This window comes from Eleutherodactylus coqui, chromosome 4 (genome assembly GCF_035609145.1).
Source record: "Eleutherodactylus coqui strain aEleCoq1 chromosome 4, aEleCoq1.hap1, whole genome shotgun sequence".
Taxonomy (NCBI): domain Eukaryota; kingdom Metazoa; phylum Chordata; class Amphibia; order Anura; family Eleutherodactylidae; genus Eleutherodactylus; species Eleutherodactylus coqui.
The window spans coordinates 271,726,206-271,750,516 of record NC_089840.1 but is presented as its reverse complement, the minus strand read 5'-3'; the positions used below and the strand labels follow the sequence as shown (position 1 = coordinate 271,750,516).

Sequence of the window (24,311 nt, the reverse complement as noted above, 5' to 3'; positions counted from 1 at the left end):
ATAATACCGCCTCCTATGTACAAGAATATAACTACTATAATACTGCCCCTATGTACAAGAATATAGCTACTATAATACTGCCCCCTATGTACAAGAATATAGCTACTATAATGCTGCCTCCTATGTACAAGAATATAACTACTATAATACTGCCCCCTATGTACAAGAATATAACTACTATAATACTGCTCCCTATGTACAAGAATACAACTACTATAATACTGCCTCCTATATACAAGAATATAACTACTATAATACTGCCCCCTATGTACAAGAATATAACTACTATAATACTGCTCCCTATGTACAAGAATATAACTACTATAATACTGCCCCCTATGTACAAGAATATAACTACTATAATACTGCCCCCCATGTACAAGAATATAACTACTATAATTCTGCCTCCTATGTACAAGAATGTACTGTAAATAGTATAATGCTGCCTGTGTCTGAGACTGCTGCTTAGTATTTGTTTACTGAGCTGGTGCACTCATGTTCAGCACTAATATGTGCCAGGAGCATATAGCTCCATTCTCCATGTCGTGGCCCAGCTTGCTTTTGCACTAAAGTGAATGGAAACTTTGATTGCAAGACCAAACATGGCCAATGTAGAGTCAATGGAGCTGCATGGTTCCGGCACACATCAGCTCTGTGTATGAGCGCCTTGGAGAAGCAAAGAGTTGATCGGCTGCGTTTTCACATAGTCGTTCATACCACTTTACTATTGATGGCCTCTTCTGAGGATAGATCACCATTAGTTAAATGCTGGACAGCCCTTTAAATGTGCAGCTCTATATTTAGTGTGTTAAGTATGAAGTTATTGTTTGCTTACTCTGTAGGCAAAGTCTAGCTAAGCCACCTGGTCCGTATTACACAATTAGCAGTGAGCATGTGAACCAACAAGAGAGACGATAACATTACTGATAAACCAAAGTATAAAGAGACTTCTCCGAGTCATTGGAGACTCTCGTTTGATGATGAAGATCCTCGTAGTCCTGTCTCTTCTGGGCCTTGCTGGTAGGTTAACTCTTGTTATATCCTAGTTGGAAGATTTAGTTGAATCTTAAACATTTCTTAATTATATTTTGGGATTTTTGGGAATTTTCAGGCAGGTTATTTTTGGTAAATGGAAATTAGTATGAATTCAGTGTTACTATAGTAAGTCATGTAAACATTATTAGAAGGCTGTCCAACTCCCAACTTCATAAACAATTCTCTTTTTTTCAGTGGCAACCCCCTTCATCGATGATGATAAGATAGTTGGCGGTTATCCCTGCAATGTGCCCTATCAGGTGTCTCTAAATTCCGGCTATCATTTCTGTGGAGGGATCCTGATCAACGAAAGATGGGTGGTGTCTGCTGCTCATTGCTATAAATCGTAAGTTCTGTAAGGGATCAGTAGATTTCCAGTAGAGGGCAGGATGTCCGAAAGATATTCTAAAAGTTATTGAGAACTTCCCATTTCACTAAAACTTAAATTCATTGATCGAAATACTCAACCGATCCAGTCTGGGTCCAGCAGTGGTAACACCTCCATTTCCATCCCTGAGTCACGTGGTATGGAGTCTTCTCCTGCCTTCTCATTGATAGTGATGGAGGGGCTGGTCTGTTTGGCTCATATCAATAACTAAGACAGCCCCCTTCTCTGTCATGGCTGATACAGAAACAAGGAAGGGCACTGGCTTAGTTAATGAAATGAACCAAACAGCCAGCCCCTTGCAATAACATTTGCGACACTGGGATGGTGGAGGGAGCTCTATACCACCTGACCTGGTGTCGGAATAGGGCCGGAAGTGGAGGCGCTGGAAGGGACTGAATTAAGTAAGCATTTCAATCTCTGGATAACCCTGTCCAAGACTTTAAAATGATGGGCTTTCCTCAGGATAGGCAAGTATTGTATGTATGAGGCTAGACCGCCACCGATCAACAGAAAGAAAAGCCTAAGGGTATTTGTATTCTATATTCGGGTTGCTCACCAAGAAAGCTTTTTACACACACTAAACACTTTCACAGGGGCTCATTGACTCAATGTATGCCCAAAAAGTGCTTTTTTCATGTAAGTTGGGGAGTTACTGTATACAGAATTTCAACCAAATACCTCTGTCATATTGTGCAATGCACATGCAATGTGAATAGTCCTGAGAAGTCCTTTTACATGGAATGATAATTGAAAAGAATCTTTAACCGAATGTTCATTCACTCAATCATTTCCCTGTGTGAAGATGCCAGCAAGCAGATGCTAATTTGTCAGGTGATCGCATATTTCATATGGCACCAAGAATTATTGGTTGTTGATGGCATATTACCCTGTGTAAACAGTTATGTGCTGTTAAGGTTAATGGAACTGTTTGGGGACGAACGATCGCACCAGTGATCTTTTGGGGACATACAATATGGTGATTGCTCCATGTGAATGGAGCAGAAAGAGCTCTGATTGACTTGGAAAAATGGCAAATGCCACTTCTTCCTACAGAAAATTTGACAGTGTAAAAGAGGCATAAAGGGGCCTTCACATGGCCCAATGATCAGGTGAGAACATTCCTAGGAACGTTCGTTTGCCTGATCATTGGGCCAAGTGAAGGTGCCACCAATTACTCATCAGGTGATTTCATCTGACATGCATCATCCAAAATATTTGTTGTCAGCATCACATTTCTCTGTGTGACTTGGGGATACTCTGCCGATAGTAATAAAACTCTTCCGAGGACGAACAGTCGTATTAGCCATCATCGTCCGTCCCCTACAAGAGTCTGAATTGCCCTGTGCGAAGGTCAGATTGATGAGTGCCAATCTTGTTCATCAGTGTTTGACATTAGCTCAGCATTGCCATGACCAGCTCCATTCACCTCAAAGGGGTTTTTAGGAGGACCTTCCCCTAGAAGACCATTTTATTACTGCATCTTTGGGTGGTCTTCTCCAAGATGTTTTGTTGCCTATTCTAAATATTTAATTAGAAACCATACAAATTGTTGCCGTACCTTACCCAATAACAATTTCTTCTCGTTTTAGACGAATTCAATCCCGAATTGGAGAGTATAATATAAAAGTTTCAGAGGGAACAGAACAATTCATTGACTCCGAAAAGGTCATTCGACACCCGAAGTACAACTCTTATTTGATTGATAATGACATCATGTTAATCAAGCTATCAGTGCCAGCTGAGCTCAGCGATGTAGTCCAACCCATCAAGCTTCCTGAAAACTGTCCCCCTGGAAGTAGCCCATCTGCAGGGACCATGTGCCTGGTGTCTGGCTGGGGTTACACTGGACGTAAGTTACGGACTTTGCCTAGGTCTATGACTCTAAAGATGGCCATACACATAAGATAATGGCCAACTAAAATAGCGAATTTGGGCCATTTTGAACGACCATTTCTTGAAATAATAAAATGAATGATCGTTCGTGATGGACGATAGTGAACAATAGTTTGCCAAAGACATGATCTGTCTTGTTGGAAACTTTTGGCCAACCGTGGCAGAAAATTTAAGAGTATGACATTGGTGAAACTTTGGTGATGGTTTACCATACTGGACAAATTTATCTCTATTAGCCTGAGAGATATAATATCACTTGCTCCCGCGCCCATTCTTCTGGTGGCCAGTTCCTCGCTAATCATCACTTGTAGTTGTACATGCTGACACAGTGTCATGTGGCGGCTACTATAGAGCCCATGACTGGCTGCAGCAGTCATCAGGAAGTGAAGACCAGTGAGGAACTGGCCACTGAAGGATAAGCATAACTTTTTAGTTTTTTTTTCCTCTTCCCAGATAAATCTCTTTACTCTTGCTGGTGGGATCATTTGTACGAACGATCCCATTGCCGATCATTGTCGCAATGTATAAGACATATAACAATAACTCCACATTTCCTATTACTTTTCAGCTTGTACTGCGTACATTGAGGCAATGTCAGTAGCCGTCTCATTCAGGAGATTCCAAAAAGACAGACTTATGGAGTAGGATGCACTTAAAATTTCCTTTATTTCATTCGGCAATAAAAGTTTCACAAATAGACAAAGCTGTAGTCAGGGGCGTAAGTAGAGGCTCAGGGGCCCTGATGCAAAAGGTGAGCTGGGACCCCCTCTCTATCTGTATCTGTACCCGTACCCATACCTAAACCATGCTGCACAGAGACATAACTTGAAGCTTCTGGGCCCCAATGCAAAACCTGTAAAAGGGCCCCCAACTATAATGCTTTATTCATAGTACTGGACTCCCTATATGGAGAAGAGAGGCCTTATGGGCCCTCTAAGGCTCCTGGGCCCGGGTGCAACCGCATCCCCTGCATCCTCTATAGTTATGCCCCTGGCTGTAGTGTTTTCACATTATCAGTGTAGCAAAATTGTAGCGATGTTTTGAACTACAGTGTCCATTTTCAAGCTCATACGGAATAGTTTCTTGGAAACCCTACTTATACCAGATAAGTTGTAGAGTGGGGGGGTGTGGGTGGAGGGGCAATGAGAAAAGCCCCTAGAAATCCATCATGATGTGCTTTATAGGATTATCTAGGGGCGTTTCCTATCGCACCCCTCCCCTTTAGAACTTGTCCAGTACATGTAGGGTTTCCCTAAAACTTTGCCTCCATCATTAGTAGCTTGATAAAGGATGCAGTAGTCTGAAATGTCACTACAAGTTTGCTACATTGATGTTTATATGTGAGAACACTACATCTCTGTCTATACGTGGGTCCTTTATTGCCGACTAAAATAAAGCAATGCTTCAGTGCATCCTACTCCATTAGTCTTTGGTGCAAATGTCTTTTTGGAGTCTCCTGAGTTTTTGAGACCTTTTCACACTCGCACACAGCATTCAGTTTTGTATCAGCTATTCAAGTGACTGGTACGACTATTTATTAATTAGCAGCCCTCATTATCAATAAAGGGCAGGGTTGCAATTAAAGTTACATAACATCTTTCTTATGAAGCTGGAGACAAATTACACAAGATCAGCTGTTCACAGTAGGTTGTGAGCTCAGCTCCTCCTCCCTCTCCATGTACAACAGTATTAGCACGTTAGAGCATGCTCACAACACTCTCTCATAAAAGTTGAAAAGTCAAGTTTTTTGAGTTTTCTTATTTCCAAGAGATATATTCCATTTATTAGAATGTTTTTAATTTTTAGTTGTTAGCCCGGACATCCTGCAGTGTGTGGACGTTCCTATTGTATCTGAAGAAGACTGTAATAAATCCTACCCAGGGGAGATTACAGACAGCATGATCTGCTTGGGCTATCCAGAAGGTGGAAAGGACTCCTGTCAGGTGAATTTAGATTCCCATAACATAATAAAGGAATTGTGAGTGCAGCTCTGGAGTATAATACAGGTTGTAACTGAGGATCAGTACAGGATAAGTAATGTATGTACACAGTGACTCCACCAGCAGAATAGTGAGTGCAGCTCTGGGGTATAATACAGGATGTAACTCAGGATCAGTACAGGATAAGTAATGTATGTACACAGTGACTCCACTAGCAGAATAGTGAGTACAGCTCTGGGGTATAATACAAGATATAACTCAGGATCAGTACAGGATAAGTAATGTATGTACACAGTGACTCCACCAGCAGAATAGTGAGTGCAGCTCTGGGGTATAATACAGGACGTAACTGAGGATCAGTACAGGATAAGTAATGCATGTACCCAGTGACTCCACTAGCAGAATAGTGAGTACAGCTCTGGGGTATAATACAGAATATAACTCAGGATCAGTACAGGATAAGTAATGTATGTACACAGTGACTCCACCAATAGAATAGTGAGTACAGCTCTGAAGTATAATACAGGATGTAACTTAGGATCAGTATAGGATAAGTAATGTATGTACACAGTGACTCCACCAGCTGAATAGTGAGTGCAGCTCTGGAGTATAATACAGGATGTAACTCAGGATCAGTACAGGATAAGTAATGTATGTACACAGTGACTCCACCAGCAGAATAGTGAGTGCAGCTCTGGGGTATAATACAGGACGTAACTGAGGATCAGTACAGGATAAGTAATGCATGTACCCAGTGACTCCACTAGCAGAATAGTGAGTGCAGCTCTGGAGTATAATACAGGATGTAACTCTGAATCAGTACAGGATAAGTCATGTATGTACACAGTAACTCTACTAGCAGAATAGTGAGTGCAGCTCTGGAGTATAATACAGGATGTAACTCAGGATCAGTACAGGATAAGTAATGTATGTACACAGTGACTCCACCAGCAGAATAGTGAGTGCAGCGCTGGAGTATAATACAGGATAAGTGATGTATGTACACAGTGACTCTGCCAGCAGAATAGTGAGTGCAGCTCTGGAGTATAATACAGGATATAATTTAGGAACATTAGAGAATAAGTTCTGTGATCTACTAAATATTTGCTCAATTTTTTAAATCAGTTTGGATCTCTATATAAACTGTCAAATCATGAACCTATACAGCTCTAAGCCTTTTTAAATCCACTGTACTCTTAATTTTACCTCTGAGGCATATAGACTTGTTTATTGTGTTGAGCTAAATCTTACATTATTATTGGAAATTTAGTATGGAAATTTTAGATTATAAAGTCTGAACAATCTAAATAACTTCTTCCTGTCCTTCATCCTAGGGTGACTCTGGTGGCCCAGTGGTCTGCAATGGAGAAGTTCATGGAATAGTGTCCTGGGGTTATGGATGCGCACAGCCCAATTATCCCGGTGTCTATGCCAAGGTCTGCAAGTTTGTTGACTGGATTAATGAAACCATAGCTAACAACTAAAGTACAAGACAAGGAACAAGGAGACTGTGACTGTAATTTAAGATTTGGAGGTTAAGATGTTACCATATTCTCTATAATAAACTTCCGCTGATCACATGTCCCAGACTCTGAATTGTTAATATGCTGAATGTCACATTTTGCAAGTGGATAAAGATCCTTTAACCTTTTAAATTTTCCCATCAGCAAAACACAGATGAGGCACATTGTCCCAGCCCCCAGCGTTTATGTCTTGACTATATACAAATTACTGTCCCAAAAAGAGTTACAGCTATACCTATGACCAGCCTTAGCTACATGTGACCCGTATAGTCGCACAGGGCACTGCTCACCAAATATGGTATTAGTTCCAGGGGGCACAGATTGCCGAAAAACCCTATCCAAAAAATAACATATCAGCACTTCTTTTCAACCACCTAGACGTACTCTACATCATGGATTTTGATTCTTGAACAGTACTCAGTCGAACCCGTGACAGTGAGCCATGGGAATCATACAGTAGAGTAGTTGCTATCAATTAGACAGTAAGCCATCTATTAGACAGTAAATCATCTATTAGACAGTATGAGACACTATAATTGTTTCTTTTAAGCATATCCCTACTTGCAGAGACTAAATACAAAAACACAAGATCACATATATGGTATATCTGCTCTAAATGGGGTGAATGGAACAGTGATGTCATGGCTTGCTGGGCATGTCAGATCGGGACCTAGGGTAACGCCACGGCATCAACCCTGGCCCATGTGATCCACACACCGGCACATGTTCAAGTGTCTTTTCGGAGATGGATGCCAACATGAGCACTTCTTTGAGGGTGTGTGGATGGAGTGGTTGGCTTGGAGGTGTGTGTCCCAGTCGACCAATCAGAGTGTGGACATTTATTCTGGCTCCTTCTTTTATACTTCTAGTCTGTGTTACGTTCGTGTGGGCAAACAAACACCGAGCCCATATGAACATGACCAAGATACAAAGAGGAATCGACTGTTACAGTACTAGTAGTGGGCACAGGTACGCACGGCATGGGACTCCCTGACCCTCACTGTCCCTTCCTGGAGGTAGCCCCAAAGGTGGACAGGTCCAGGCCGCCAACAATGACCCTACGCTGCCTAGTGGCAGGACAGGAAGGAACCGCCGTACCTATGCAGATGACAACTTACTAGTACCGACAGGCTAGGCCGATAGGATAAACCAACACAACAGGAAAACCACAGAACACTGGCAGAGCTGGATCGAGACAAGGTAACTTTCACTGGAGCGGGACCGAAGTCAGACACACACGGAGCGGAACCAATAACAGACAAAAAGGATTTATGAAACACCCTATGCATCCTCCAAGAACTCGGTAAATCCAACTCATAAGCTAGAGGATTAATGACTCGCATTATGGCAAAGGGACCGATAAAACGCTGCACAAGCTTTACCGAGGGGAGCTTTAATTTTAAATTCCTCGTGGACAGATAAACCTTCTGACCGACCTCAAATAGCTCCGACACAGTGGACCTTTTACAACTACGTAGTTGCATACAACCACTTGCTTCCTCCAGATTCTTGTGCACACCATTCCAGACCTCCCGCAACTCACTAGTAACAACATCAACAGCGGGACAAGCTGTAGGTACTGGAATGGAAGTCAGGAACCGGGGATGCCGACCAAACATACAGAAGAAAGGTGACACCCCCGTCGCAGAACTGATACGATTATTTATGACAATTTCGGCCAAAGATAAAAACTCTACCCTCCGACTGACCCTCTCGCCCACAAAAAGACACAAGTATTGTACTAGGTCTTCATTTTTACATTCCGTTTGCCCATTCGTCTGCGGATGAAACACTGATGAGAAAGACAGGGATGTCCCCAAGTTTTTACAGAAGGCCCTCCAAAATTGGGCCACGAATTGCACCCCCCGATCTGAAACTATATTGACCGGCATTCTGTGCAATCTTATAATCTCTCTAATGAAAATCTTCACTAATTCAGTGGCAGATGGCAATTTTTTAAAAGCAACAAAATGGGCCATTTTAGAGAACCTGTCAACAACTACCAAAATGGTGAAACAACCTTGTGACAGAGGCAGGTCAGTGACAAAATCCATGGACACATGCGACCATGGACTACCAGGTACTGACAGCAGCATTAACGGTCCCTCAGGGCTCTTGCGGCGACTCTTACCACAAGTTGAACACTGATTTATGAACTCCCGGACCTCCCGTGCCATGCCGTGTCACCAGTAGAATTGGGAACATAGCCCAAGAGTCTCCTGGACCCCTGGATGCCCTGCAAAAAGCAGAGGAATGAGATTCTTCCACAAGCAACAACCGCAGAGACCTCGGTACAAATAACTTCCCTGCCAGAACCCCCTCCGGGGCTTCTTGTTGATATTTCAGAAGCTGAGCCGGAAGGTTCCGTGTCAGGGCTGCCACTGCGACACTGGGCGGGAGGATGCCTTCCGGAGGAGAGTCCTTAACCTCCGGAGTCCCGAAACTGCGGGAGAGGGCATCAGCTTTCACATTTTTATATCCTGGCAGGTACGTGACTGTAATTGAATCTTGAGAAGAAAAGCGCCCACCTGGCTTGCCGCGCATTAAGACGCTTAGCACTCTCAAGATACAGTAAGTTCTTGTGATCGGTGAAGACTGTCTCCTGGTATCAAGCCCCCTCCAGAAGATGACACCATTCTTCAAATGCCCATTTTATTGCCAACAGTTTCCTATTCCCAACATCGTAGTTGCGTTCGGCGCTACTGAATTTACGGTAAAAGAAGGAACACAGACTATACCCTGAATGGCCCCCCAATTCCTGGGAGAGGACTGCCCCCACTCCCACCTCCGAAGCGTCTACCTCCACAAAAAAGGGCTTCTGAGGGTCAGGCTGAGCAAGCACCGGTGCAGTGGAAAAAGCCCTCTTAATTTGCTCAAACGCTTCTGAAGCTTCCGGAGACCACAACGTCACATCTGCTCCTTTTCTCGTGAGATCAGTCAGCAGTTGTGCAATCACTAACAAATTTCTGATGAATTTTATGTAAAAGTTGGCAAACCCAAGAAAGCGCTGAAGAGCCTTCAAATTATCTGGTTTAGCCCATTGTGCGATTGCCACAACCTTGTCTGTCTCCATATACACATCAGTTGGGGTAATGATATACCCAAGGAATGACACACGTTTGACCCCAAATGAGCACTTCTCCAATTTAACATACAATTGGTACTCCCGTAGCCGTTCTAACACTAAATGGAGATGTCTGACATGCGTGTCCCAATCCGACGAGCACACCAAAATGTCGTCCAAATAGACAACCATAAAAACCCCTAGATAATCGTGGAAGACCGCGTTCATAAACCCCTGAAAAAACGCAGGGGCGTTGCATAACCTGAAGGATATAACCAGACACTCGAAGTGCCTCAAAGGGGTGTTGAACGCGGTCTTCCACTCGTCACCAGACTTAATACGTATAAGATTATAAGCCCCCCGAAGGTCAAGCTTGGAGAAACAGCGTGCTCCCATCACCTGATTCAACAGATCAGGGATCAGAGGGAGCGAGCACTGATTTTTTATGGTGATCTTGTTTAAAGCCCGATAGTCAACACAAGGCCGCAAAGACCCATCTTTCTTTTCAACAAAAAATAGGCCTGTTCCAGCTGATGACTTTGATGGTCTGATATGTTACTTGGCTAAAGCCTCTGAAATATAGGATTTAAGAGCCTCATGCTCCCGACCCGACAGATTAAATATGGCCCCCTTAGGGATGGGACTATCCTGGACCAGATCAATCCTACAATCCCATTCGTGGTGTGGGGGTAACACCTCAGAAAGCTTCTTAGAGAACACATCTTGAAAATCCCGTAAATAGTCTGGAATATTAAAAGTATCGGTTGAGCACAATGTAACAGGCACTAGTGGATCCTGACTAGAGATGAGCGCGCATACTCGCTAAGGACAGATACTCGAGCGAGCATCGTCCTTTTTGAGTACCTGCCCGCTCGGGAGAAAAGATTCGGGTGCGGGCGGGGGCAGCGCGGGGGAGATCTCTCTCTCCCCCCCCCTCTTCCACCTGCTCACTCCCGCAACACACCGCTCACCCCCGCAGGCACCCGAATCTTTTCTCACGAGTGGGCAGGTACTCGAAAAGGATGATACTCGCTCGAGTATCTGTCCTTAGCGAGTATGCTCACTCATCTCTAATCCTGACAGCACCCTCCCCACTGAACTAGCTCCAGAGTAGTCCAATCGAACTGAGGATTGTGCGTCCTTAGCCACGACAATCCCAGAATGAAATCTACGGACATCTTCTGACCAGAAATGAAATAACCTCTGAATGTAATGCGCCAACCATGAACCAAAGTTCTGGTGTCCTTCACTGCACTACCCCTGAGGACATAGGGGTTGCATCGATACTGGTAAAGTGGATCGGCAAACCTAACGCAGTAAAACTTGATAACAGTGGTTTTACGAACGGCAAATGGATAAGGTTTGCGGCCAACCCAGAATCAATAAAGGCCTGTCCCACCCTGTGAAAAGCCTTGTAAGACACACTACAAGGCACCAGTAATTTAGGGAGTATCTGACCTCCTAGATGACCCTCCTGATAGTCACCTAGGAGCTGAAGTTTTCCTGCTGCTTCTGTATCTGCCTTTCCTGGCAAGACGCAATGTGATGACCAGCCTTGCTGCAGTAGAAACAGAGTTGGTTTGAAACCCGGAACCGCCTCCGTTCTGCAGGACTCAAATGGTCCACTTCCATACCATCAGCTCCGTGGGTTGACAATGGGGTACAGGCTGTAGAAGTCGCCAGAGACTTAGCATCACGTTCTTGACGGTATTCTAGCTACGAACAGCTCTGACTGCGAATTCCATAGCCTGATTCAAAGTACAGGGTGATGGATGGGACAGCAATAAATCTTTTACTGCGTCAGACAGGCCTACCAAAAACAAATCTTTGAGTGGCCTCATGGTAACACCGACTGACGACACACACTCGCCATGCATACCTGTACACATAAGCAGATGTAATAGCTATCAAAGTACGAGGTATTGGTTAATATATTGGCCAAAATACTTAGGCCCGCAAGCCGCGATCAACGCTTCTCGTTGCCTTGTGGGTCCCCACACTAGCAGGACAACTAACCCCAAGCTGCAGGGAGAATGGCAGGGCCCTACCTAATAGGCAAGGCAATCGCCTCGATAGAGGCGGCCCTGCACTAGAACCTCGGGCCTGAATATCCCTTAAGGGTTAATACACAGAAACAGACTGGCACACAGAACACAAATTCCACAGCAACATACTAGGGTTCATACATATCAGATCCACAACCACATAGAACAGGACAGTTCACTCATCATGTCTAGCCACCTGCACAGACAGAACATGACACTGTTCAGACCATATACACAGAACAGCGCTATCCACACTTATTGTCTATCCACCTGCACAAGCACTGGACTAGCCCCTGTTCACACTATCCACAGAACAGGATTGTTCACTCCTCATGTCTAGCCACCTGCACAGACATACAGAACATGACACTGTTCACAGCATATACACAACAGGACTTTCTACCTAATGTCTGGCCACATGCACAGACACTGGACTAGCCCATGTTCAAACACAACACATGTACAGGCATGCAAAACCAACAAAGCCTAGAGTGAAGGGAAACCAGCTTCCTCTTGCAGAAGGAAGATATTTATCTGCAACCAGACCGGTGGTGATTGGCTAGCAGGAGAACACCCCACCCAGTCAGCTCAATCATTCCACACCTGTGGGGCTGTGCTGCTAGAAACTTATGTGGTACAACAGATCCCAGCCAGCACAACACGTACAGTCTGTAGGTGTTTCTGATCACATTGGTAGCAACTGTCCTTCATTGTCAGATAGTCATTGTCTGTTTGGCATTTTGGATATTTTGGATGTTGTGACATCTATCTTCTGACTATTATACTATTGTATTTCATCTAGTCCTTGCTTGTTTCCATCTATACCATATCCTTGGTTATTATCTGCAGTAAACATCATCCCTGTTTTCTAACTAGGGAGAGTCAGGGTTGCCCCAGGTTCCTGATGTGGGGTTGCCCTCATTGGAGCAAGTGCTCTATTTTTAAGGTAGAGTTTCATCACATTAGTAGGTCAGGGTCAGATTTCTGGGTCCCCCATTTTTTGGTTTCATTATTCATATTTTTGTTCTCTACATTAATAAATTGTGTGTATATCTGTCTTCTTTTGGACAACAAATCACAAGGTATTTCTCATCTTATTGGGATGTCAGACTTGCCTCACAGTTCCTAGAGTACCGAGATCCAAAGATGACTAGGGATTCAATGATGAAAGATTGATCACTAGAAGCTTGGGGAAGAAGTGATCAATAATATCTTTCTGAACTCACCTAAACTGAATTATCATAATTACCCAATTTTTAACACTTTTTTCTACTCAGAATAAATGCAAACTATGGCCAAATGAAATCCAGTCCCTAGAGGAAGTTGTCGTTTTGCAGCAAAACTCGGCATGCAGTTAAATCTCAGGCAGATATGTAAATGATGAGAGTTGTGATTAGATGGATGGTCTTGTCACCTGAGGTCCTAAAAGTGGTTTCACCTTTGGCCTATAAAAAGGCTCTTAGAGGCTACCTTTGTGTGAAGGATCTCTTTTTCCACTTGTGTAGAGCTTGTTGACCACTAGACATGCCTTTACGATGCAATCAAAGAGATTTCATCCAGTTAACAAGGTTTGAGGGGGTAAATGATTGAAATACGAGAAGCTGGATGGTCATGTTGACTAATTGCCCCCCACTTGGGCCATTCTGACCAGACTATTCATTAGGTACATAAGGGAATACACACAAGGTGACCGGGTTCAGGATTCCCTCCACAGACTACTAGTAGAAAAGATTGTCTGATCCTCTGGCAAGCACAAGCAACTCTAACCAGAGGCGTATCTAAAGGATCAGGATCTGGGTGCAAAAGTACAGCTTGAGCAAACTTCCACCCCCCCCCCCCCCAGTATGTGTATCCATACCCATACCTAAACCATGCTGCATATATCTGCAAAAGAAATTCACATACATGATCGAGTTCATTGGCATAAGCTTTCCAAAAATTTCCTGGCCTGGGTGAAAATTTGTTTGTAGTCCCTTATGGCTTATTTACACGAGCATATATCGGCTGGCATTTTCACGGGCCGGCCGATATATGCTTCCATCTGAGCAGTCCCCCCCTTCCCTCCCCCTCCCTCGTTCTCTGCCTCTCTCCTCTCCTCCGAGCGGTTTGCAATGGGAGTTGGTGGGACAGGGAGGGAGCTAAGCTCCTGCACCCTCCCCGCCCCTTGTCCATAGCCAGCAATAGGAGTGGGCTGGACAGAACAGAGCTTAGCTCTGCCCCTGCCCCACCCCCTCCCATTGCAAACGCCGGAGTGGAGGAGAGAGGCATAGTTTTTGAATAAATCTAAGCAAAGCAGAAGGAAAAAATGTACGATTTTCATGTTTTTGGTAATTGTGTGACCAATCATAACTTCCGTCTCTCAGTGGAAGAGAGCTCTGCGCACCAGGAATGTCTGCAGCTTGTAATTAGGTGCCGGCTCCCTGGGTAACAGCCTTCCCCTCCCTGAATGCCACCCATAGCTGGCCCAGGGGAGGTGGCAGTAAGACAGTATATGTCGGGGTCCCACTGGCCCCCATTTGCTGAGTGTCCGGGATGTAACTGTGACCCCTAGCAATATGCTGGTGACTCCAATTGTTTTGTTCTCCATTATCTAGAGACAGGTGGCACCATTGTTACAGGCCCCTGTGTCTGTCAGAACCATTTAGTCTCATGGCTCCCATTACTTGTACTGCTTTTGATAACCATCCACTGTCACCTCCATTTTGAGTGATGCCATGGATGATGAAACTGGACTGCTATGTAGTGAAACCGGGTTGTCATCAGCAATGAATCTAGGTTTAGCTTGGGCAACGCCGTGTTCCTCTCGTGAGACCTAGGGATAAGCACTGCAATTATGAATTTTTTGAGGATCAGCACACTGCTCACATGGCTGGTGTGAGGGTCTGGGGGGCCATCACATACAACAATCAGTCAGTAGTGGTATGAGGGACAATGACAATGATATGTCCAGGGCATCCTGCAGCCACATGTGTTCCTCTCATGGCAGGGCTTCTAAGAAGCATTTTCCAGAAGGATAATGCTCGGCCGCACACACAAGGATGTTACAGGAATGCCTTTACAAAATTGACACACTTTAGTGGTCTGCCTGGCTGCCAAATTTACCAGTTAAAGATGTATAGAACCACTGGTGACACCAACTTCGACATCCTATGAGTTTGCATGATCTAGAGGCTCGGTTCAGCAAATCGGGAGCAATATGCCACAGGATACCATATGGAACGTATATGTCTCCATGCCTGCCTCTACTACATCTTGCATCCAAGCTAGAGGCAGCCCAACTAGAGCTTCCATGCCCACCCGTATCCCATTTTGCATTCAAACTAGAGGTGGCCCAACAGGGTACTAGAGCCTCCCTTTACTGGGGAAGTTTTTCGTGACAAATTATTCTTTTGCTCTGATATTGTAATCACTTACTTATATCATCATTACAATGACACATAGAAAATTTCATTCCATTCATTCATTTCATTCCATTCTGATAAAGCTCATAAAGTGTATCACATTTTCCACCCAGCACACATGTTCTAGACAGCATGTCCTTCATCACAGTTTGATAAACCATTTAGGACAGCAGGTTAGTATGGTTGCCAAGATCAACATGTTAGACGGGAGTCATGAGCCAGATACCTTGAGAAACTAACTGCTTGAAACACATTGCTATTAATGAGGTAACCGAAGGTGGAAACTTTAACTTACTGTGAAGACTGATGAAATTGCGATGAGATGAAAAAAGCATGGAAAGAAATTATGACTATGACTAATTCAGGTTACAAATTTAGTGCTAGATGGATAAAGCCAATTGTTCTCCCCAAGATGAGCCACTTCCAAGTGAAGACCCTCCAATGGTACATTTATAAACAGTAATGCGCAAGCTTATATGGTCTGGGACAAATAGCACAAGCACTGGTTGACTGATTACATTCAGGAAAAGATGGAACCTCAGCCGCAAATTGATTCTAATCTACATAGTTGGTTGGAATTAAATTTTTGCAAATGATCATGGATGATTGAAAGCCCCCAAGGTGACTCTAAGAAGAAGTTAACATCTAAAATATACGAAAAATAGACTAGAACGAGGTGAGACTAACTAATTGCTTATTATCCACAATTAAAACCAATTCCAACCTTCTGCAACATTTCCTCAAATAGATTTTTCCTGGATTTGGCCCATGAGCCTCTCTCCGTGAGAACAGACATGTGGTGGAGTGTGAAGATAAGATGGTTGAGAGGTATAAAAGGCTTCTCTGCCCCTCCAACGTCCTCACTCAGTCATCATGAAGTGTCTTCTCCTCCTCTCAATCTTAGGACTGGCTGGTGAGTAGGGAATTATCCTCTTTACGCTTTTAGGCCATTATGATATCACTTTAAGAAGGGCTACAACTAAAGTCAGAGTCTAGAATACCTAAGATTACAAAAACTCTGCATTGCTGATGATATTTCTCTGGAAACTATTTCCACCTTATACAGGACTGTAAGTCCTAATAGTGGCATATTCTTTGGAAATCCAGAGACAAAACCTCTAAATTAATTCAAATCTTGGACCAGACCTCTAAATGAACACAGACCACAGATTTAGCCCCAATATTAATTCAGACTCCAAACCCTTAAATAAGACCCTAAGATAAAATTCTGTTCAGGAACCTGAGGGGAGGATGGCCAGTTTTAGACTGAGTGTGGCCCTGGGCAAAATTGAAAGCGGGGCCCCAAATGCTGAAATGTTACGCAGTACTAACAACACAGACATATTCAGTTAATAGAGCAGGAATTTTGATGAGATCTGTAGCACTGATTTCTAGCACTTCCAGGAGCACTGTTATGATCTCAAAGGAAGTCTGTTGGCTAATTGTTGTCTATTAAACTCAACTTACCATCGCATGAGCGCCCGACAGGTCGTCCCGTGTTTAATGGGCCCTTAGAATATAGATTCACTGCATCTGCTCTCTGATTAGCCAAGGTTTCTCACGTGTTCGGTGCTGGTTAATCAGAGAGTAGCATGAAATGCTTCAGACTAACGATGCACAGTATTCACTAGATAGGCGGAAGATTGCGGCAGCCATCTTGCAAGACCAAAAACAAGGACAGAACACCAGTAGATCCGAGGGACAATGGCACAGAAAATATACAGCTGGCAATATACTGTATCTCCCCCCTCGGGTCCCTGGACAGAATTTTGTTGCAGCTCTAGAGGGTCACTTTACTTAACACCCAAGACCACATGTCTAAATTTATCAGACCCCAGTTAGGACCAAATATTTAGTCAGACAGCCGGCCAAATTCCAAAATTAAGACTCGAAACCACACCCCTAATTACAGTACTTATCATTCCTTGCTCCTAGCTTATTTTCACTGTATGGTGTTGCCTATACAGGCTCCTGATTAGTGATTAGCGAACTTTTGAAACGTTTAACTCGATCAGTTCACCAAACTTTTGCAAAATTGGTTTGAACCAGAAGTTCATGAAAACCCCTCAAGATGATGTATAACACTGTCTTAGTCATAAAGGCCCTGTATAACACCCTGAGAGTGTTGTGCAGAGCTTTTATAGCTCTTAGATAGTCTTACACACCAGTGTTCAGGAGTAGTGTTGGGTGAACTGAACCAGTAGAACTCTGTATTAGGTAGATCGTTTTGGGTTCATGACAAACCAAACCTTTAGTAAAGTTCGACCCAAAACAGGGTTCAACTGGGTCAGTTCACCCAACACTACTTCTGATGCTCACTTCTGGTTTTGGCTTTGGGCAAATTTTTATATTATTGAGCTATATTTACTGCATGTAAGAAAAGCAATCAAAATATGGATTCATATTCCAACATTTCAGGCTCCACTGACTTATATGTAGCAAATCTGTATTTATAGTAGAAACTCACCTAAAATCAAAGGTCTAACTGGACATGTGTTTGCAGGGCATTCAGCTTGTGCCCTAGGCCAGTATTTAAATACTCTTTGGGCTAGGCTTGGTGGTATTTGGGGAGCACCTCAGTATGCAGTTTGGAAGAACTATATTGATTATTGATGGTTTATGATATAATTCTAGACGTTTTTTTTTCTAAACACAGCGGCTTTCCCCTACAACGACGATGACAAGATTGTAGGAGGCTACACCTGTGAATTGAACTCTGCTCCCTATCAAGTCTCCCTGAATGCTGGTTACCACTTCTGTGGAGGATCCCTGATTAATGACCAATGGGTGGTCTCTGCTGCCCACTGCTACAAGTCGTAAGTGATATGATAAGACATACAGTCTATATTAGAATTTCCAATGATGTGACTAAACATCTTAACTTTCCTCACTCATAGACGCATCGAGGTCAGACTTGGAGAACACAACATTGAGGTTCTGGAAGGAACAGAACAGTTCATTTCAGCAGAAAAGATCATTCGTCATCCAAAATACAACTCTTATCTGCTTGATAATGACATCATGTTGATTAAACTTTCCCAGCCCGCTCTTCTCAACGCCAGAATCCAAAGTATCAGCCTGCCCACACATTGTGATGTTGCCGGAACCCAGTGCTTAATCTCCGGGTGGGGAAACACACTGAGCAGTGGAGGTGAGTACGGTCCTCTATATGGTCTTCTATTATCCAAACAGTTTAGGCTTTCCTTTTATCATGCATTCTATCTTTGGCTTCGGTCTTGTTTTTTTTCAATGTTCTCATCTTCTATGATTAGACTACTTGGTACAATGTTATGATATGATAATTGGTATGCCACTGAGGGCAGCCGGCAACTTACCTCATCTCTTCTTGTTGCGAATGCGGTCCCCACCCTTCTGCATCTGTCATTGGCAGCAGATGGCACATTCTTCTCTCTCCCAAGCTGGCTGCCTCCTTTCTCCATAGGCTGCTTGCTTGTGCCTGGCCCACTTTTTAAAGGCCACTATGTGCACCCAGCTTTTTCAGTCCCGAGCCAATCCTTATTGGTCTTGGGCTATTTAAGGTAATTTCTCACACTAGCTGGTGGCTGAGCAATCAGTCTCTATTATGTGCAAACATGGCTAGTTGTTCTAATAGTTCTCCTAGCTTTTGATCTCTACCTGTTTCACTCAGCTTTTCCCGTCTTCTCCACTCGTGACCTCGACTTGTTAATTATCCATGCTTATTCTGCCTGCTGACTTCCCTGACTCTGAGCTTGTTTCATCGTTATTAAAGTATTCCACCTGTCTTGACCATGGCTTTGTTTTGAGACTACATCTCAGTCTACAACCTCGGGTACTGCATTACAAAAACTCCTACCAGTTTGTGTCAGCTGCCTCATAACCAAGACTTTTTCTGCCATAATTGTCTGGGGTTTCGCACACTGAAGACCAGATACCGATTGGTGGGGTTAAAGGGTGAAAAATGAAGAACCCCAGGTGCAGCCCCAGATCTTTCCCAAAACAAAATCAGCAAACCACAAGCAAACCTCCTGGCGCCTAACACTTTTAACATATGCCCCGGATGCACCTCACATGCTATGCCCCTGAGGATGGCATCAAGTGATAGATAATGTAAGGTCCTCATCGTTCCAGTTCATGGAAACTGTATGGCTCCATACTAAAGAAACTATAAATACAGGCTCTGTGCCAATGTGCATCAGCATTTTTGCTGTGCTTTTAATCTGCAGCACACTATATGATTGCCAGTATGGGGTACTTAAGTGTAATTTGTATGTAGAACCACCAAGAAACACTAGGCTGGACTTTTATACTCCCTACCCTGGATGTGTGTTTATCCTCCAAATCCTCAGCCTAATTCCGCACCCCTATTCTTCATACTCTCCACTGGTTTTGGCAAGGCTAATGTTTATTTGGCCCTGTCAATAAAGTTTTATAGATTTGAACTTGAGTCAACTCACTTAAAAAGTTGTGTTAAAGAGGTTGTCTGCCCTCTTTTTCAATGGTGGCCTATCCTCTGGATAGATCATGAATAGTTGATGGATGGGGATTAGAGATGAGGGAGCATACTCGCTAAGGGCAATTACTTGAGCGAGCATTGTCCTTAGCAAGTACCTGCCCGCTCGGAAGAAAAGATTCGGGTGCCGGAGGGGGGCAGGGAGTGGTGGGAAAGAGCGGGGGGGGGGGGGGGGGCGGGAGGGACGACAGAGGGGAGATATCTCTCTCCCTCTCTCCCCCCTGCTCACTCCCGCAACTCACCACACACCCCCGCTGGCACCCGAATCTTTTCTTCTGAGTGGGCAGGTACTCACTAAGGACATTGCTCGCTCGAGTTATTGCCCTTAGCGAGTATGCTCGCTCATCTCTAATGGGGATCTGCCACTCATGACCCCCCATCCATCAGCTGATCATCTGGCCCACTGTCAGTGCAGCGGGCTGGGCATGGTCATCAGCACAGGAAGTGGGATTACTGTTTTAACTCTGATTTAAATCAATGGGAGTTCTGCACTGCTCTTCCAGGACATCGCATCCAGTCCTAACCATGAGAAAAGCAGGAAATGGAAGAGCAGTGTGGTGTTCCCATTGATTATAGTTAATGATGTAGATTGACTCACTTGTGATATTACAGACCTTATATTTTGACTGGTTCATGCTCTGCAGATCGCCTGTAAAATATACAGTGTATATGAAATAATATCCACATCACTGCTAATATCCTATTACTTATAAGATGTCTTGTCTTCTCTAGTTAACTACCCAGATCTCCTGCAGTGTCTTGATGCCCCCATCCTGTCTGACCAGGACTGTAAGGACTCCTATCCTGGACAAATCACCGACAACATGATCTGTGTTGGATTCCTAGAAGGTGGCAAGGATTCCTGCCAGGTAAGAAACAAGTCACTTTATGTATCATCTCCCATAGTGAGGCTTAATGCACATGGAAAAGGTACACGGTTCTGTTGAGGAGCATTAGGACTTCTGGTGGCACCATATGGAGCCATATTCTTCTGGAGCTTCTAGTAGACCATTCCTCTGGAATACGGCATGTGATGGAACAAGCCATGCATTGTTATTTCTCACATATTCATTCTGAAAACTGCCATATGATGCTGCATAAAATCCAAGGCATACAGAGGAGGAGATTTCAATGCCAATTGTGGATCTGTGCAGCGCTGATTTGCAATACGGCCATGTGCATGAATCCTTAAAGGTGGCCATATACATAAGATAATTTGAACATTTTGGGTGAGGATCACTTGAAAAAGTAACAGGCACAAATGTTCACAATGGCAAGCAATAGTTTACCAAAGACCCGATCTAAGGTGACCAAATTTTCCGAGGGTCAAAGCTGGACAAAGGGGTGTGGTCAGGGGAGGGGCTTATCACAACATATGATTTTACCTCCGTCATTATAAAAAGTACAGGGCCGGTTCAAAAAGAGACAGGGAGCAACTTATGTAGCATTTCTGCATCCAAAAATATGCGTCAAAATATGTAACATTGGTGCGGATTTTGACAGGAAATCAGCCACATATTTGCAGCTGATTTCACACTATGCGGCGCTCCCCCTCACCTCCGTTGACTTCCCACTGTCAGCGCTCCCCGGCTTCTGGTTACCAGTGACCCGTAGTGGCCTCACCTGACCAGCATCACCTGACCAGCGGTGCCACACACCGGACCATGCTGCAGGGAACTGGAAGCCAGGGAGCGCTGACAGCAGGACGCCGTTCAGAGGAGGTGAGGGGGGAGCGCCGCATAGTATGAAATCATCTGCGGATACTGATTTTCATTCAAAATCTGCACCAACACTACAGATTTTGACTGTTTTTAGATGGGAAATTTCCACTGCAGATATTCTGCAGCATTTCTGCCAAGTGTAAACAAGTCAACTAGAGGTATGCTCCCATGTGCAAAGTACCCTCACTAGTAATAGTGTTCCCCTATACCAACCCCAGCAATAATATTGACCCCCACAGTACCCCAGTAGTATTACTGCTCCCCTATATAAGCCCCAGCAATAACAGTGACCCCCAGAGTAACCCTAGTAGAATTATCGCTCCCCTATACCAGCCCTAGCAATACTAGTGACCCCACAATAGCCCTAACAGTATTAGTGCTCCCCTATACCAGCCTCAGCAATAACAGTGACCCCCGCCCCCCACAGTAGCCACAAAAAATAACAGGTGACCTCAGCTCTGGCCCCAGCAATAATAGTGACCCTGACAGTAGCCCCAGTAGTAATAGTGATCCTGACAGTAGCCCCAGCAGTAATAATGACGCCCGCAGCAGCGCCTCCTCCCCCTCTTTACCTTTCTTGCAGAGCCAAAGATGACAGGTGAGGGGAGGGGGGAACAAAGATCTCGGATGCACACACTTTTGCCAGCTGCAGCACCTCGAACGGTAGTCACTATAATGGTGACCCGACGTCCCGAAAGTGGGACAAATGGCTGTAGCGCTGGGGTCCTGGCGGAAAGCGGGACTATCCCGCCTAAATCGGGACGTCTGGTCACCTTACCTGATCTGTCCTGTTTGGAAAATTTCAACTGACTGTGGCTTAAATTGCAAGTGTATGACAAGATCTGTCAAAACCTCATTGAGCCTTTGGAATATTGGTCAAATTTAACATAAAAGAAAAAATACCTGCTCACTGCCACTCTTGTGCCTCCAACGGTTGGTCCCCCACTAGTCTTCATCTCCTGATGCACATTCTAATATGAGGTCATGTGATCACTGCAGTAAAGCCAGTGATTGCCTGCAGTGGCTACATGACCATCACAATGTCAACTGGAAAATGAAGACCATTGAGGAACTGTCTGCCAGAGGAACAAAAGTGGCAGGGGAGGGAGCAGGTGAGTATTACTTCTTTTATTTTATTACACTACTCTGCACCAGTTTTGTTCTCTCCATGGATAATCTTCCTTACTTTTGCTGGTGGGATCATTTGTACGAACGATCCTGTGGAAGGTCAATCGGCTGGTGGCTGATCATTGTCTGAAATGTATGGCCAGCTTAGAAATAACTGTTTCCTTACATGACCATTATGTAAAATGTAAACTAATAATGTTACATTCCATTTGATGTATACTGTACTTCTTCTAGGGTGACTCTGGTGGCCCCGTGGTTTGCAATGGAGAACTCCAAGGAGTAGTATCATGGGGAATCGGTTGTGCACTAAGTGGGTACCCTGGTGTTTATGCTAAAGTGTGCAACTACGTGTCCTGGATTGAGGAAACCATCGCCAACAATTAAACATCAGATTTGAGTAGCTGGAATGAGAAGCACAAAATATATGTAACATTCAATAAAACAATTTAAAATCTAATTTCCTATTACTTGCACATTACTCACTTCTATTCTTTTTAGATGCCAATGTTGCACCAAATCATAAGATCAAACCTGCAAAAACTCTTTATCTGCTCATTTCTCCGTAGATCTAAAATAGGCCTCATCCATGACCAACTACAGCAGGAAAAAATATATTCCATATATCAGATTTTTTTGGACTATAAGACACACCCGGTTTAGACAATAGAAAAGAAGATAAAAAATATTGCATACTAGTTAAAATTTTCCAGATAGGCTAAATTAGTGGACAGTTCACTTTAAAGTGCGCTTGAATAGCCACAGTGACTCTATTAGTAATTATGCCCCATCTCTGTGGCCCCAATAGTAATTGTGCCCCCTCCCAGTGGTACTATAGTAAGAGTACCCCTTCTCTGTGATCCCTTTAGTAACTGTGTCCCTTCTCAGTGGCCCCAGGAGTAATAGTGTCTCCCAGGTCTCCCAAAAATAAAGAGACTCTATCACCATTTTTTTGCACCCCCTATCTGAGGGCAGCATAAGGTAGTAATGTGTCTGTTGTGTGGATCTGTGCAATAGTTTTAGTAATGCATGCATAGAGGAGTGCTTAAAGTAGTCCTGGATATTCATGAGCTGCAGGCTAGCTACAGTCACCCAGTCCTCCAGCCATTGGTTGATTGTTGTCAGGTTGTGCTGCTGGGATTTGTTGTTTTATATGGGTTACCAGCAGCACAGCTTCACAGGTGTGTGTTAATTGAACTGGCTGGGTGTGGATTTCTCCAGCCAGCCAATCCCTCTGGTCTGCTGCTCATATATACCAGCCCTCTGGCTAAAGATTACTGGTTTCCCAATACCCTGGTGTTTTCTCCATTTATGGCGTCTGTGTTTCCTTGTGTGAATAGTGCAATGTTCTGTGTGTCTGTGCAGGTGGCCGGACATGAGCTATGAACAGTCCTGTTTTGTCTTCCGTGCAAATCCCTACCGTGTTGATGTGAGCTATATTCTGTCTTGCTGTGGATGGTTTGCCATCTAGGGCAAGGTAGGTTCCTAGGTTCCAGCATGGGGCCGTTCCTGTCGGGACAATCGCCCCACATGTAGGCAGGTTTCACGTGGAAGTGTAGGGATCCAGTGAAACAATGAGATGAGACAATGAGGACCCTTGAAGCGGGCTCATGGGATTAAGTGACTTGGCCAATTCACAAACTAATACCTTGCACTTTTATAGCTATTCCATCTGATTATGTAT

The 24,311-nt window shown here is 44.2% G+C and overlaps 2 protein-coding genes across 2 annotated transcripts; both read left to right on the top strand.

Annotated features, from left to right (window-relative positions):
• Positions 1–866: 866 nt before the first annotated feature.
• Positions 867–6,836, top strand: LOC136626354 (anionic trypsin-2-like). The gene is made up of 5 exons (XM_066601340.1): positions 867–1,020; positions 1,231–1,381; positions 3,013–3,272; positions 5,123–5,259; positions 6,591–6,836. The coding sequence occupies exons 1-5, from the start codon at positions 978–980 to the stop codon at positions 6,738–6,740; spliced, it is 741 nt and encodes a 246-aa protein (XP_066457437.1). The 5' UTR covers positions 867–977; the 3' UTR covers positions 6,741–6,836.
• A 9,326-nt stretch (positions 6,837–16,162) lies between these two features.
• Positions 16,163–23,087, top strand: LOC136626353 (trypsin-like). Its single transcript, XM_066601339.1, has 5 exons — positions 16,163–16,202; positions 17,946–18,105; positions 18,187–18,440; positions 20,514–20,650; positions 22,865–23,087. The coding sequence occupies exons 1-5, from the start codon at positions 16,163–16,165 to the stop codon at positions 23,012–23,014; spliced, it is 741 nt and encodes a 246-aa protein (XP_066457436.1). The 3' UTR covers positions 23,015–23,087.
• The last annotated feature ends 1,224 nt before the right edge of the window (positions 23,088–24,311 follow it).

Coding starts and splice junctions, on each gene's coding strand:
- LOC136626354 (XM_066601340.1), top strand. CDS start 978: ATGATGAAGATCCTCGTAGTCCTGTCTCTTCTGGGCCTTGCTG. Junction 1,021..1,230: donor GTCTCTTCTGGGCCTTGCTG/GTAGGTTAACTC, acceptor TCTTTTTTTCAG/TGGCAACCCCCTTCATCGAT. Junction 3,273..5,122: donor TGGCTGGGGTTACACTGGAC/GTAAGTTACGGA, acceptor TTTAATTTTTAG/TTGTTAGCCCGGACATCCTG.
- LOC136626353 (XM_066601339.1), top strand. CDS start 16,163: ATGAAGTGTCTTCTCCTCCTCTCAATCTTAGGACTGGCTG. Junction 16,203..17,945: donor CTCAATCTTAGGACTGGCTG/GTGAGTAGGGAA, acceptor TTCTAAACACAG/CGGCTTTCCCCTACAACGAC. Junction 20,651..22,864: donor GTGGCAAGGATTCCTGCCAG/GTAAGAAACAAG, acceptor TACTTCTTCTAG/GGTGACTCTGGTGGCCCCGT.